This window comes from Vipera berus (assembly GCF_964194415.1).
Source record: "Vipera berus genome assembly, chromosome: 1".
Classification (NCBI taxonomy): Eukaryota; Metazoa; Chordata; class Lepidosauria; order Squamata; family Viperidae; genus Vipera; species Vipera berus.
The window spans coordinates 340,561,199-340,577,874 of NC_138202.1; the positions used below are offsets into that span (position 1 = coordinate 340,561,199).

At 43.2% G+C, this 16,676-nt stretch overlaps 2 protein-coding genes across 2 annotated transcripts in view; both read right to left on the bottom strand.

The window, feature by feature from the left end:
- Positions 1-707: 707 nt before the first annotated feature.
- CHCHD2 (coiled-coil-helix-coiled-coil-helix domain containing 2) lies at positions 708-10,896 on the bottom strand. The gene is made up of 4 exons (XM_081326316.1): positions 10,665-10,896; positions 2,558-2,795; positions 1,948-2,101; positions 708-1,152 (listed from the first exon to the last, which is right to left on the bottom strand). Exons 1-4 carry the CDS (start codon positions 10,712-10,714, stop codon positions 1,142-1,144), a joined length of 453 nt encoding a protein of 150 aa, XP_081182442.1. The 5' UTR covers positions 10,715-10,896; the 3' UTR covers positions 708-1,141.
- Positions 10,897-12,374: 1,478 nt separating this feature from the next.
- GUSB (glucuronidase beta) overlaps positions 12,375-16,676 on the bottom strand; it is a 60,248-nt gene continuing 55,946 nt past the window's right edge. Inside the window, exon 13 of the transcript XR_014024704.1 lies at positions 12,375-12,538. The gene's annotated coding sequence lies outside the window, so the exon portion shown is untranslated. The remainder of the gene's footprint in view (positions 12,539-16,676) is intronic.

Below are 16,676 nucleotides of genomic sequence, written 5' to 3' on the forward strand. Positions count from 1 at the left end.
GAAGGACTAAGACAGGACTTCCCTCAGACCCTCCCTCTCCTTCCTTCCTTCCTAAGAACAGTGATGGGAAGATATTTGACATGAGGGAGAAAAACAGGCAAGAAACGCAGCTGGGGAAGTGTCATCCTTCATGAGGAATGAAGAAATGCACCAACGCCTGGAAGTGGCCAGCACATGGCCCTCTCCTCACAGTGCTGAGAGGCTGAGACGGGTGGCACAAATCAGAAGAGAAGCACAATGCTGCCCAGCCTCTAGCCTGCCCGAAGTAGGCAGGGCCATGTGCTGGCCACTTCCAGGCGATGGTGCATTTCTTCATTCCTCACAAAGGGCGATATCTCCCTAGCGTGCACCCAGGGGGTGGGGCCGATGCGGCAGGGGCCAGTCCCTCACTGTTTCCAGATGGCCTTGTGGAGCTAAGACTGAATGTATTTCAGCATAGATGACCACCACAAAATTGTACATTGGCTCCTGATGGCCTGGGCCGGAGCCAAGGCAGCGGGGGCCGTTCCCTCACTGTTTCCAGGATGGCTTCGCGGGCCACATGAAACCACTTTGCGGGCCGGATCTGGCTCCCGGGCCTTGTGTTTGACATGTCTGTCTTAAACTGTTTTAACCCTTGTTAGCTGTCTATTGGTGATCAGCCTCAGAACTAAATAATCCTCCCTCCCCAAGTTGCAAAATGTGGATTCAGCCCAATTGTCCAGGAAAAATGTTAGTAGATGCGGTATTTTATTGTATTTTGCATTTTTAACAACAAATTAAGGAAACAAATTCTTATCTGTTACAAATGAAGTAATGTATCCCATTCCTCCTGTGTTTCTAGTCATTGTTATTTATTACAGACTGACAGGCAATTTAAAACCTCTTTTCCAGAACAGTCATTTTTTTATTCTGAGGATCATACACAATCACAATCTGGAATAAAACAAGTGAAGTAATCCTAAAATTGTATGATCATTCTACTTTCCCAACCACAAGAATTTATTGCCACAATTCTTCTTGCTGCAAACTTCATGCTTTCTTGTCAGATGGAAAACTGATTATAAACAAAGACAAATTGGAGAGCTTTTAGATGTTAAAAGAAAATTTTACTGGCAATCGATCTCAGTGATGGAGCTAGATTTGATCCTCCAGAATTTAATTAAGATAAGCCTGTGGATTTGAAGGAAAAAATAAAAGATAAGTATCAAAACATAAAAAGATAGACTGCAAGATCCAGAAAATGACATTTAAGTTCCCTGATCATTCCCTATCACATTTAAATACTATCATGGTCACTTCCTATTTTTCCTCCACTTTTTACACCAAGCCAACATCATTTTTAATTCTTTCATCAGAATTCTAAGAATGAGCTAGTAGTAGAAGTGGGCTGCTGGATACTAAATTTACTGGAAGATTTTTAGTACAAATTTTTCCTAGTTGTATATTCATGTGACTTACTATCTTGATCAAACACAGATATGACTTTACTTTAATGCATTATTACTTGCATTTCATCAGCATACAATGAGGTCAACAGATAGCCAACACTAGACCACTACCAATAACTGGGTATCTTCAAAATGCGTCTTCTCATAAAGCTCATGTTTAGATTATGTACTGTCAGGAATGTCTGATAAAGCTGGAATTAACACCTTGCCAGAAGGCACACCAAGAATGAAAACCTTAAGTTTTCAAGATACACTGGTATGCAATTAGAAATCAGTTTTAAATTGTCATTCTACATGGAATAATGGAGTTCAATTATCACTGTTGTAAGTAAGCAATGTTTAATGTGCTGTATGACTTAAGTTAAAAAAAAGTAAATGCTTTCTTAACATAGTAATAATCAGCCTCAAAAGCCTCCAGGAAGGATTCACAGCAGTGCCTAAACGAGTTGTCCTCCTCCTCATGCTTCGAAAAGAAGCCAAATCCCAATTTCCAGAGAAAGCCACGGAAGCTACATACCATTTGCAAATCGGCATTGCTTCAGCACCTCACTGAACCCTTCACATAGCTTCAAATCAGTCTGGTTCTGAGCACACTCCAAGAATTGCTTCATCTCATATTGGCAAGCTGTGTATTGGGACTGCTGCATAGCAGGCTCTGCTGACTGAGGCTCCTAAAGAGGAAATGCAAGCATTGAGACTCAGAACTGGAAGAGGAGAAGGGAGAGAACAACAGATCCTGATAAGGAAGCCCAATCAGGACCTCTTCTTGTTACAAACTGCAAAAATGAGGAAAATTCTCAGGCCTGCTAACAACATCATACAATTCCTTTCCTAATCAACAGGCTTTGTTCCCCAGTTTCTTCGACTAAGTATCTCAAGCATTCCATATTGAATACAATTATGCTAATAACAGCAGCAGCCTAAAAAAGATAATAGATGGTTTGTCTTGTGGAACACTTTGAAGAAATGCACTCCTCAAAAAAGAGTAGCACTTCATGTTAAAATATCATTTTCAGAGCACATGTCTTCCCCTTTTTGTTTCCCCTATTTATTAACCAGAAGGATCTCTACAATTCGCAATCTTACTTGACAAGTATACATTTCAAAAAAGGAGTAATTTCTTTTACCTGGTAAGTGATGTCAGGTCTTGCAGCCTCAGAGCTTCCACCCCCAAAGCCCCCAGTCATGGCATGTCCTAGAGTATGGCCCACGGCAGAGCCTACAGCAACACCTGCAGCTGTGGTGGCCATCTGGGCCATCAGGCCAGGCTGCCTGGGGGCAGGAGAACCCACTGCCGAAGCAGGGGCTGGAGCTGGGACAGGAGCACGCGCAGCCATAGTTGGAGCTGATCGCATTGGTGCACGGCTACGAATAGAAAGGAGGAAAATAATTAAAATTCACATACTGTATGATTCCAAATGCCAACTTCTTTTACATTTGAAGATTACTGAAGATATCTCTCTGCAATACAGTGAGGGGAAAAATTATTTGATCCCCTGCTGATTTTGTACGTTTGCCCACTGACAAGGAAATGATCAGTCTATAGTTTTAATGGTAGGTTTAACTGTGAGAGACAGAATAACACACAAACACAAAAATCCAGAAAAACAAATTTCAAAAAAGTTATAAATTGATTTGCATTTTAATGGGTGAAATAAATATTTGACCCCTTCGCAAAACATGACTTAGTACTTGGTGGCAAAACCTTTGTTGTCAATCACAGAGGTCAGACGTTTTTTGTAGTTGGCCACTAGGTTTGCACACATCTCAGGAGAGATTTTGTCCCACTCCTCTTTGCAGATCCTCTCCAAGTCATTAAGGTTTTGACACTGACATTTGACAGCTCAAACCTTCAGCTCCCTCCACAGATTTTATATCAGATTAAGGCCTGGAGACTGGCTAGGCCACTCCAGGACCTTAATGTGCTTCTTCTTGAGCCGCTCCTTTGTTGCCTTGGCCTTGTGTTTTGGGTCATTGCCATGCTGGAATACCCATCAATACCCTGGCTGAGGGAAGGAAGATTTGAATAGTATATGGCCCTGTCCATCATCCCTTTGATGCGGTGAACTTGTCCTGTCCTCTTAGCAGCAAAACACTCCCAAAGCTTCCATCTCCATGTTTGACGGTGGGGATGGTGTTCTTGGGGTCATAGGCAGCATTCCTCCTCCTCCAAACATGGTGAGCTGAGTTGATGCTAAAGAGCTTGATTTTGGTCTCATCTGACCACAACGCTTTCACCCAGTTCTCCTCTGAATCATTCAGATGTTCACTGGCAAACTTCAGACGAGCTTGTACATGTGCTTTCTTGAGCAAGGGGACCTTGCAGGTGCTGCAGGATTTCAATCCTTTACGGCATAGTGTGTTACCAATTGTTTTCATTTCATTCATTTCATTTCATTTATTCGATTTCTATACCGCCCTTCTCCCTAGGGACTCAGGGCGGTTCACAGGGCATATATAAATAGCTATACAAAAATTAAAAAAGAATTAAACCGTGCCCAATTAAAATACAGCAATAATAGAATAATAAAAACCAATTAAAAACCCATATTCCCCATCAGGCCAGACCAGCTAACTCAAACAAGTGGGTCTTCAACCCGCGACGGAAGGATCGGAGGTCCGGTGCCATCCGGAGCTCAACCGGCAGTTGGTTCCATAATGCCGGAGCACCCACAGAGAAGGCCCTCCCCCTGGGGGCCACCAGTCGACATTCCCTGACCGGAGGCACCCTGAGGAAGCCCTCTCTGTGGGCACGCACAGGGCGGAGGGGAGTTGACGCCGGCAACAGGTGACTATCTTGGTGACTATGGTCCCAGCTGCCTTGAGATCATTGGGAAGTTCCTCACATGTAGTTCTGGGCTGATTCCTCATCGTTCTCATGATCATTGAAACACCATGAGGTGAGATCTTGCATGGAGCCCCAGACCGAGGGAGATTGAGTTATTTTGTGTTTCTTCCATTTGCGAATAATCGTACCAACTGTTGTTACTTTCTCAACAAGCTGCTTGACAAATAGTCTTGTAGCCCATTCCAGCCTTGTGCAGGTCTACAATTTTGTCCCTGACATTCTTGGGCAGCTCTTTGGCCACAGTGGAGAGTTTGGAATCTGATTGACTGATTGATTGCTTCTGTGGACAGGTGTCTTTTATACAGGTAACAAGCTGAGATTAAGAGCACTTCCTTTCTGGGAGTCAAGAAATTTTACTGATTGATAGGAGATCGAATACTTATTTCACCCATTAAAAGTGCAAATCAATTTATAACTTTTTTGAAATGCGTTTTTCTGGATTTTTTGTTGTTATTTTGTCTCTCACTGTTAAAATAAACCTACCATTAAAATTATAGACTGATCATTTCCTGGTCAGTGAGCAAACGTACAAAATCAAGCAGGGGACCAAATAATTTTTTTCCTCATTGTGTCTCTTGTGTTTTCATGAACTGCCAACCTATTTTTTTTAATTATATTCCACTTTTCATTCAGGAGCTCAAGAGGCATTCTGGTAGTCCTTGACTTACAACCATTCATTTAGCGACCAAAGTTACAATGGCACTGAAAAAGTGGCCTATGACTATTTTTCACACTTATGACCATTGCAGCATCCATGTGGTCACATGATCAAAATTCAGGCAGTTGGCAACTGACGTACTTAAGTGACTGCATGATTCACTTAACTGCAGTGATTTGTTTAACTGTAGCAAAAAAGTCATGGGGCAAAACTTACTTAAAACTGTTTTGTTTAGCAAAAGAAATTTAGCACTCAATTGTGGTTGTAAGTTGAGGATACCTGTACTTTGTTGAGGATACCTGTACTCTTTGCTATTTTCCCTATAGCAACTACCCTATGAGGTAAACTGGGCTGGGAAAGGTCATGTTTCAGAGCATACAACCTAAAAGGACAAGATGAAGCACACCTTTGGTTTGCTAATGCTTTGACATCAAGACTTTCTGAGAACACAGAGCCAGTATAGTAAATCTGGGAACAATGCAATGAAATTCCAGTTGAAATTGGGAATTATTTTTTCAGTGCCAACCAGATTCTCACACTTTCTCAACAGATAAGTATATAATTGAGACAGCAAATACAGGGAGTGCAGAATTATTAGGCAAGTTGTATTTTTGAGGATTAATTTTATTATTGAACAACAACCATGTTCTCAATGAACCCAAAAAACTCATTAATATCAAAGCTGAATATTTTTGGAAGTAGTTTTTAGTTTGTTTTTAGTTATAGCTATTTTAGGGGGATATCTGTGTGTGCAGGTGACTATTACTGTGCATAATTATTAGGCAACTTAACAAAAAACAAATATATACCCATTTCAATTATTTATTTTTACCAGTGAAACCAATATAACATCTCAACATTCACAAATATACATTTCTGACATTCAAAAACATAACAAAAACAAATCAGTGACCAATATAGCCACCTTTCTTTGCAAGGACACTCAAAAGCCTGCCATCCATGGATTCTGTCAGTGTTTTGATCTGTTCACCATCAACATTGCGTGCAGCAGCAACCACAGCCTCCCAGACACTGTTCAGAGAGGTGTACTGTTTTCCCTCCTTGTAAATCTCACATTTGATGATGGACCACAGGTTCTCAATGGGGTTCAGATCAGGTGAACAAGGAGGCCATGTCATTAGATTTCCTTCTTTTATACCCTTTCTTGCCAGCCACGCTGTGGAGTACTTGGACGCGTGTGATGGAGCATTGTCCTGCATGAAAATCATGTTTTTCTTGAAGGATGCAGACTTCTTCCTGTACCACTGCTTGAAGAAGGTGTCTTCCAGAAACTGGCAGTAGGACTGGGAGTTGAGCTTGACTCCATCCTCAACCCGAAAAGGCCCCACAAGCTCATCTTTGATGATACCAGCCCAAACCAGTACTCCACCTCCACCTTGCTGGCGTCTGAGTCGGACTGGAGCTCTCTGCCCTTTACCAATCCAGCCACGGGCCCATCCATCTGGCCCATCAAGACTCACTCTCATTTCATCAGTCCATAAAACCTAATTGGTAGTAGGCTTTCGAGCCTATACAGCTTGGAGTAAGACAACATGCATAAAGAGGATGATGTGGTCAAAATACTCATTTGCCTAATAATTCTGCACTCCCTGTAATGCTTGCTGTATCTTCTTAGTGTCTTGCACCATTACAACATATAAGAGACACTCAAGCAGTATAAACAGCAATAGTTATGTCTATTTTGTTCATGCTTTGGCTTCTCTTTCTCAGAAGCCTGAGCAGATGAAAATTCTTGAAGTTTCAGTATAACTTCTGTTACACTGTTACTCTTATATTCAGATGAATCAACTTGTATCAGTCAGACAATGTGCCTGTCCCTGGAGAACATGTTTTCAGACATGCTGTCTGAACCATCCCATGGCACACTAAAATACTAAAGGGGAGAAATTTTTCATAGATAAGATGAGGACCTCTTGTTCACAGAGTTGACCCTTTGGAACAGTCTGATTTTCTTCTTTTCAAAGGCAAGGAACATTGATTTTCCCTACTGTAACGTTTAACTGAATTGTCAACATAACAAATTACAAAGCTGTGACACTGCTAGATAAGTTAAATATTCACATGGTTCCCCCGCACATGCGTGCTAGTTGTTTCTGACTCTAGGGGCCGGTGCTCATCTCCGTTTCAAAGCCGAAGAGCCAGCACTTGTCCGAGGACATCTCCGTGGTCATGTGGCCGGCATGACTAGACACCAAAGGCGCACGGAACGCTGTTGTTACCTTCCCACTGTAGCGGTCCCTATTTTTCTACTTGCATTTTTACGTGCTTTCGAACTGCTAGGTTGGCAGAAGCTGGGACAAGTAACAGGCGCTCACTCTGTTACGTGGCACTCGGGATTCGATCTGCCAAACTGCCCACCTTCTGATTGACAAGCTCAGCGTCCTAACCCACTGAGCCACCATGTCAATATTCACACAGAGCTTATTTAATCTGTACTGCCCAGAAGACAGAAAAACACAGCTATGGCTGATCTTTGGCAAATCTGGCCGATAGTCATTTTGTCCTATTTTAAATCTTGTTTAATGGGGAAAAAAATGAAACCTACATTTAACAGGTTTTGATTGTCCATACACAAATCACTCTGAATCATTTATAGAAAGTAGGAAGACACAATTTAAAGCACAATGTATATTGCAATTTACAGCTGCATTATTATAATCCTAGATTCACAACTCTCCTTAGAAGACCATATTGTAGCTGTGACTAGGGGGGCCTTCGCCCAGGTTCGCCTGGTGCGCCAGTTGCGGCCCTATCTAGACCGGGATGCCTTACGTATGGTCACTCATGCGCTCGTGACCTCTCGTCTTGATTACTGCAACGCTCTCTACATGGGGCTACCCTTGAAGACCACTCGGAGGCTCCAACTGGTACAGAATGCAGCCGCGAGAGTTGTACTGGGAGTTTCCCGATACTCCCATGTCACACCTTTGCTCCGCGAGCTGCATTGGTTACCAGTTGTCTTCCGGGTGAGGTTCAAGGTGTTGGTAATGACCTACAAAGCCCTTCATGGCATGGGTCCAGAATACCTTGGGGAGCACCTGCAGCCGGCGTCAACTTCCCTCCGCCCAGTACGCTCCCACAGAGAGGGCCTCCTCAGGGTGCCGCCGGTCAAAGAATGCCGACTGGTGGCCCCCAGGGGGAGAGCGTTCTCTGTGGGTGCACCGGATTTATGGAACCATCTTCTGGTTGAGCTCCGGATGGCGCCCGATCTCCGCTCCTTCCGGCGCGATCTTAAAACCCATCTCTTTAAACAAGCTGGCCTGGCCTGATGGGACGGGGTGGGATTTTTATAAACGACTTTAATTTTAAATTTGTATTAATTTTATGGGCATTGTTTAATCATGTTTTAATAATTTTAATTTTTGTATCTAGTTTTTATGTATTGCCCTGTTCACCGCCCTGAGTCCCCTGGGAGAAGGGCGGTATATAAATTAAATAAATAAATAAATAAATAAATAATAAATAATTTGCATTTATAATTGTGATTTTTATAAAACATGGAAGCCAGCAACTGCTTTTGAAGTTCTAACTAAATTATAACATTTGACACATATAATCAGTGCAGAACAGACTGTGCTTCCCCAGAATAAGCCTATAGCCACTAAGACTTTAGACTTGAGTAGAATGTTTAAACATAAATTCTATCTTTACAGTTTTGGACATCCTAATTCCAAAAGGATATTGATGGATTAGAAGAGGTTTAGAGGAAGATAACAAAAATTAAATGGGAATTTGAGATCATGTTCTCTAAGGCAGAGGTCCCCAACCTTTTGAGCACCAGGGACCAGTTCCATGGAGAAAGGTTTTTCCAGACTGGAGAATACATGGTTTTGTGTGCTGCCTGCATCCCATGATGGGGCTTTGCTTATTTGTGCGGCCCAGTTTCTGGCATGCTGCTGCCTGGCACCGGTCCATGGACCGGGGCTCGGGGACCCCTGCTCTAAGGTCAGGCAGATGTTCAGTCTGGACCAAAGATGACCGACAGGAGACCCTATCAATGGTTAATTAAATAAAAAGCCTGCTATAAAGACAGTTTTATATAAAAGACAGACTCTTTTCTATTATGACAGAAACAAGAATAAAAATATTGGATTTAACTATCTTGATACTGTTTAAACATCAGGAAAAAGCATTTTAATGGTAAGACCTGTACAATGCTGGAACAATCTACTCTTGGTTTATGGGACATCCATCTAGTTAAAAACAGACTGGCTAGCCACCACTCAAGGGTAATTGGTTTTTCTGCACACTGCAGCAGGTTGGACTAAATTATCTTTCTGGTATCTTCCAATTCTGTTTCCATGATTTAACCTTTTTAGATACTTTTGGCCTGGATGATTGAGTCTTCATTTACAAGTTGCTTTTCATTCTGGGAAGAAATCTCCTGAAGTCTGTATGGCGAGAGTTGGTTCATTCCAACAACACTCTGACTCTCTGCCTACCCAAAATTTTCATTTCGACTGAAGAAGTTACTTGGATGAATAATGAAATGTCTCAATTTTAATAAACTTTGGTCCAATTGCCACAATTTAACCTTTTCAGATACTTTTGGCCTGGATGGTTCGAGTCCTTATTTACACGTTCCAATTCCATTCTATACACATCTATGGAATTATTCCACCTTGCAGCCCTCCACTTCCTTTTAATTACGCCTGGGATTTTGGTTTTTCATTTGTTTCACGCCTCTTGACCAACTATTCCTATTTCATACCATGTTACCCAATCAAAGAAATTTGAGTCCGCTTTCAGCCCTCAAACCTAAACTCAGTAAGTGTGGGTCAACCAACCTACCCGATAGGTTTGTTGTGTGGCAGCACTGAAGTGAAGAGAGGCATGTTCCTTGCCTTGAACTACGTGAAAAGAGTCACTTTGGTGTAGTGATGAACGTGCTTGGCTAAGAAATCAGGAGAGTGCGAGTTTTCTCGGCCTCCCTTTAGACCCAAAAGCCGTCCGGGTGACTTTGGGCCAGTCAATCTCTCTCAGCCCAGGCCGCCTTCTCAGGGTTGTTGTGGGGAAAATATCGGAGGCAGCAGCATTAAGTACGAATCGCGAGATGGACGGCATTAAAAAATGTTTTAATAAATGATTTCAATAGCAGACAATGTCGGCCGCCTTAAATTGTATTTAAAAAGGCGGGATAAAAAAAATCTGATAAATAAAAAAAGCTCCCTCGTGCGATCGGCATCCTTTCTTTTTTTTAAATTCCGCCCGCCATGTTCTCTTTCCTCTGCCTCTCACCAGCCCAACCTCCAAGGCTACGCCTCCCACTTCTCCAGCTCTCTCAAAACGGCCTTCTAATCTTCTCTACCTGACGAGTCGCCGCCGCTCCGGATCACGTGACCCCCTCAGCCGTGATAAGGCAAATGAACAACACACACACACACACACACACACACACACACAGAGAGCGCTACTCTCAAGGGCAGGGGTCTTCAAACTCGGCCCTTTTATGACTCATGGACTTCAACTCCCAGAATTCCTCAGCCAGCATGCCTGGCTGAGGAATTCTGGGAGTTGAAGTCCATGAGTCATAAAAGGGCCGAGTTTGAAGACCCCTGCTCAAGGGCCTTTCAATGCACTCCCATCCCAAACCGGCCCCCTCCCCAGCCTCGTTTAAGGGCCCACCGCCTTCTCTCGGCTGCCCTCCATCCGTCTCCGGATTTTGCAGCCCGGCTTCGGTCCCTCTGGCGGCGTGCTACCCTCTCACCTGGCGGGTGGCGCCATCCGGGACGTTCGGCTTCGGCTCCCCCTCGGCATGGTGATCAAAAGACGAGTTGTCGAGCTTCCTTTCGCTGCAGCGGCTTCTCCTCCTGATCGACGGTAGCTCGCCGGTCCCTTCCTCACCGAGGCGTCCTCTGCGATTTGCGATGTGGGTTTTTTTTTCCACTTCCGTCCCGGCTACCACTTCCGCCGGGCCCAAGGTCACCGAAGCCGCCTCGCCTCGAAAGGCATGCGCGATGACGTAACCGACTCCGCCAAGAGGGCGTCGCCGCTTGGGTCACGTGATTGGGGGGGCGAGAGGGACTCAAGGAAATCTGAATATTAGGCCCAGGACGTATCTCCACTTTTTTAAGCCTTTCGCTCAAAAGCCCTTACGCAGTGTAACAGGATTGGAGGGAATGCTAGAGGTCCTCTAGACGCCTGATTTTTTTTTCCTCCTAGGTCAGCGGTAGGCAACCTCGGCTTTTATGACTCATGGACTTCAACTCCCAGAATTCCTGAGCCAGCTATGCTGGCTCAGGAATTCTGGGAGTTGAATTCCATGAGTCATAAAAGAGCCGAGGTTGCCTACCCCTGTCCTAGGTGCTCTTCAGATGCGCCAGACTTCAGCCATAGCTGCAATTTAGCATATTTGGAGAGCACCCAGATAGAAGGCTGCGGATGTTTTAGTCAAAATGCTGCAGCAGCCTTTCTTTCCCCCCCTCCCTGCTTTCCCAGTATAGCAGACATATTACACTGGAATGAATACCATACTATGTGGTTTTGGGAGCACCAGCCCACCTCTTCTTTCCCTCATTGCCCACCTGCGCTACCCAGAATTTTAGGCTTTATTATTAGCTTTTGAATCATTCTAAAGGAGGCCTGGATGCCATGCTAAAATACTAGTACCACCTTTTTAATAAAGGTGGTGTTAGTATTTTAGCATGGCATCCAGGCCTCCTTTAGAAATTCAGGAAATCCATGTTTTCCTTTTAGCCAAAATAATTTTGGGTACAAAAAATTGGCCTTTTCAGCAAGGCTGAAAACTATAGGTAGCGGATTCTGGAGTTCCTTGAATATACTTGCAGGTTTTAAGCTGAAAAAGTGGCTGGAAAAGGGAGTGCTGTAATGTAACTCAAATTTACCATTTGCAGAATGTTATCTAGAATCAATGTTTTCTATTGTTTAAGTCTCACATGTAATCAATGTCTGATTACTTGCTTTCTGATGTATCACATATACTGATTATGTTTCTGTACTCTGTAAAAAACGTGAACCCTCCCCTTTTTAAGGCTGCCTGACTTTTGTCACATCTAATCAATATTTTTTTATTAATTTGCTGCTTTCGGCTACATTTACTGTCATTTGACATCCCTGCCTTAATAAACTTCTTTCACTTTGCCTGAAGTATTTGTGGTTCATGGGGGGGGGGGGGGGGAGAAAAAGTAACTGCAACATTAATGTCTCTTCCAATTTCAAACAACTTGAGTAACTGAGTTTTAAAGGCAACAATTGATCCAAGTTCCTTTTCATTCAGTTCTTCACTCAGGTGTATCAAGCACAGCTATTTTTTTTCTAGACCAATGATTTTCAAAGTGTGGTCTGGAGACCTGAGGAACACCTGAGGAACACCTGAGGAAGCTGTTGTCTCACAGATAACAAAAGTGTGTGTGTGTGTGTGTGTGTGGATTTAATAATGCAAAGAGTGGAACAAAAGTGCCCAGACTTGGTGTTATTGAGAAGAAATGGATTCTAAGTTACACAACAGAAAACTGAAGTGGACGGAGACTCTGGAACCCCGAAGAGAGTTTCTTCAGCTAGAGAGGAGCTGCAGTCAAAGATTGTGAGAAAAGATGCTCAGCAGGTGATCACTTCTGGAGCCTGAAAAAAATAAAACAAAAAACATAAGGTGCCTTGAATCTGCAGCCCAACTGATTACCTTGCCCAGTTCTGGCAGCAATAGACCTGTGGAAGCAAGGTTCACTCCCTTGGTGAAAGAGACTTAAAATGTTTGTGGAGCCATTAAGGGTACCCATTCAAGGCAGACCGAATTATCCACTGTGCAGTTAAATAATTGTCTGCATCTATAGAATCAAAAGGAGCAGGGATGAGAAAGACTACAGCAGAAAAATGCAACACTTCTTTTTTATTACAGAATCAGAAGGCATATGTGCAAAGGGCATTTTACTCCTATACATGAAACTATGGAGATTAGATGTTTTCATTATTCAGCAGGATCCTTATTTGCTTTGGAGGAAACCAAGGAAAGGAGCTGGTTTTTCAATTTAAAAAGGGTTCCCTGTAAAGTACTTCTGAAGCCCAATTTTGCCAGCAGTGTAGTTCACAAGGGATGATTTGGACTCTATCCTCTTTTAACTGGATGGTATCATGAAAACATCTCCAGAACTGTACTAGGAAGAGCTTAACAGTCCTAATATATTTTGTAAAATACTGAAGGGCACATGCATTTATCCAGGAACAGCTTCCTAATGTCACCAGGAAGCCACCTGCTAGAGAGTTAGGACTGGCTGGAACTCATATGGAGAAGGGAGAACAGTCTATATCAATGTTTCTCAACTTAGCAACTTTGAAATATTTGGATTTCAACTCCCAGAATTCCAAAGCTGTGAAACTTTGCTCTACATGATAGCTCCTTTGAAGGGGAATATATTGTAACTGAAAGGCAGGTAAAGCTTAACTAGAGAGCAAAAATGTATTTTGGAGATCTTGTTCAGAGAGATCAGAAGTACTGGGGAAGATGAGAACTGGGCTTCCGGCAGCATATCTATTATTATAAATAAAGTTGAAGCGCCCTTATTATTGCTCCAATCATTGTTCCATCACTGAGTCTTTTCAAAAATAGACCTGACAACTATTTGACTGGGATAATATAAGGCTCTTGCCTTGAGTGATTCTACAATTCTATTGCTCTCGAAATGGGAAGGGAGCGCAAAGAATACAAAGCGCACAAGTATGGAGGGGGGGGGGGAAGACTTATTCCCATGACTATCAGCCGTGCAGCCTGGGGAGGGTAGGCACTGTAGCTTATCCCATCTGTAAGGCACCCAGAGCGGAGAAGGCTCTGAGAGCGGGACCATGCTTGTTTGACCGGCCAGCAAAGCCCCGCACCTTAGCATCGGCTTCTGCGCGTTTTCTGGGTTGCAGCGGGGCAGATCTAGGTCCTCTCCCCGGGCGCTGCTGGAGGCGACGTTTGGCTAAGCTAGCTCGAATCTTGGCGGTGATCTTCCGTTCGTGGCCGGCCGGGACGCGCCAATTAGTACGCTGTTCCCTGGAGCGGCGGCTGCGTCCCTTCCCGCCGGATCCGGGACCCCGCGGGCCATCGCGCCAAGCCCGCTCTCGCAGCCGCGCCACGCGCTCCTCCTCCCACTCGGAGTCCTCCGACCCAGAAGAGGGCGCCGCTCTTATGGACGCCCTTGTGCCGCTCCTCCCCCTTCGCATGACGGCGCCTGGGCTTCGCCTTCCGCCCCAAAATGCTCTCTCTCTCTCTCTCTCTCTCTCTCTCTCTCTGCTTCTGTCTTGTCATTGGCTGAGGCCGAGGTGGGTCCTTCCCACCTGCGTCACAGAGCCGGATCTTATTGCCGTGGTGACGCAGTTCTGAGGTTAGAAACTGGGAGACCTGCAACTCTATCATCTATTCTACAATACAGGTAGTCCTCAACTTAGACCACAATTGACTACAAAATTTCTAAGTGAGACAGTTGTTAAGTGATTTTGCTTCTTTTTATGATCTTTCTGCCATAGTTATTAAGTGAATCACCGCAATTGTTAGTTAACATGGTTATTAAGTGAATCTGGCATCCCTGTTGACTTTGCTTGTCAGAAGATAACACAAGGTGATCACATGACCCTGGGACACTGCAACTGTCATAAATAGGAGTAAGTTGCCAAGTGTCTGACTTTTCATGGGAATGCTGCAAGTGTGAAAAAGGATAACAAGTCACTTTTTTTAGTGCTGTTGTAACTTCAGTCACTAAACTGCTGTAAGTTGAGAAGTTTAAGACGTGTGGATTTCAACTCCTGGAATTCTTTATACTTTTCTACAGTATAAAGAAGATGAAAATGTTTATGATCTGTACTGTTAATTTCAGTCTATGTTTAAAGTATAATTACAGTTTGAATTTTCAATCTATATGGGAGTCATTAATTACAAATGAGAAAAGTGCATTTTTAAATTTCAAAAAAATGAAAACTTTCTAGTAAATATTGAAGAAATGTCTGCTGCTCTATAACAGGTGTCAAACTTGATCACATCATGTGACGTGATGTATCACGTTTTTTGCCTTTGTGGTGGTGCGGTCGGCGTGGCCTACATGTGACTGGGCTGCCAGTTTGACACCCTTGCTCTACAACAAAAGACAAAAATGGTCATTCTATTTTAACTTTTTTTAGAATTGTGTACATAAAAATGTACAGTACAAAGACAAGGCAAAACAATACAGAGAAGGCCTTGAATATTTTTTCAGCAGGTGCCTCTGAAATTATCACCAGAATCATCTTTGCTTGGCATAAAGAAGGCTCTATTTGTTCAAGTTCTAGTCACAAAGTTTATCTCCATATTTCCTCATTATTAGTTGACAAGCTGTCTCTGCTTAAAGCACATAAAACAATGATAGTGTTACAAAAGAAGAATACTCAAACTGCCATGGATGTTTCTTTGAGCTGAAGTGAAGTGAGACTTCACTTGAAAGAAAACCATAACAGCAGCCTTGCTGCAAACCATCAAGGCCTTTTCTAGACCAGCACTTGGTTTCTCAAAATAATTAAGCACATGTCTCTGCAGATGAGACCACCACTGCTCTGTCAGCTTGTATTCGAAGGTATGCTAACTCTGACCCAGAGATAATAGAGTCTAAGCCATTGAGAGACCTGTCCTCCGTGGGTTTATCTGATCACCTTTGAAACTGGTCATCACCATGCGTCACAAATAACCATGAATTCACAGCATAATTATGTATTCTGTTAAATACTTTCTTTTGTTCTCCTTCTAGTCAGCTGTATTCAGTAATTCTTGGCTCTAGTGCAGGGGTGTCAAATTGCTGGCCCATGGGCCAGACAAGTCACATGGAAGCCACGCCCACCCATTTATTTTTATTTTTATTACATTTATATCCCGCCCTTCTCCGAAGACTCAGGGCGGCTTACAAGCTTAACAGTAGCCTTCATTGCCGGCAATGACAAAACAGTCCCAATACGTTGCGCGACATCATGTGACATTGCAAGTTTGACATGTCTGCTCTAGTGTTTGAAGAGAGGGAGCAAAATTCCGTCTACTTTCCCCACAGCATGCATGATTTTATATTGGCAGAACACAGCAGAGAATTTAACAGAGGGCAATCAATTAGTTTGTATGGCTTCATGCTAGAATGCAATAAAGATTCTTAATCTAGTTGTGCTGTGTCATGTATCTAAAAGCCTTTAGGTGAGTTCAAACCTCGATACGAACCTACACTATGTTCAGTGTCTGGGAATTTCTCTGGAGGTTTTTGCTACAAATGCCTGACAGATTCCACTTCCAAAATGTGTCAAAAGTGACTTACATAGCTCCATTATTGTTAGCAGAGAATACTATGTGTGCCATGGATTCAACTACATATCCAACCATTTTTCCTTTATTGAATAAGATAATATATGGATTGGACCTTCAAAGAATAAGGGACCTAAATCATCTACTACAGTATCCCTAATAGATGTCCGTCCAGCCTCTATTTCAACACTTTCAGCACCCCCCCAAAGCACTCTGTACCGTTGATTTTTTTCTGATGACTCACCAAAATCTACTTTATTATTTAAACCAGTGCGCTTTCATGGTGCGCTTTCACCTTTCACAATTATCACGCTACTCAATTTTTTCTCCAGGCTAAACATATTCAAAAACTCCCAACTGTTTCTTTTTTGCCCCCTTCTAGCCCCCTCAATGCCCTGATTGCTGGATGAATGAATTCAGCTAGTCAGTTTATTTAATAAGCCATAGTTGAGCAGGTGAGCTATTGTATTTTGC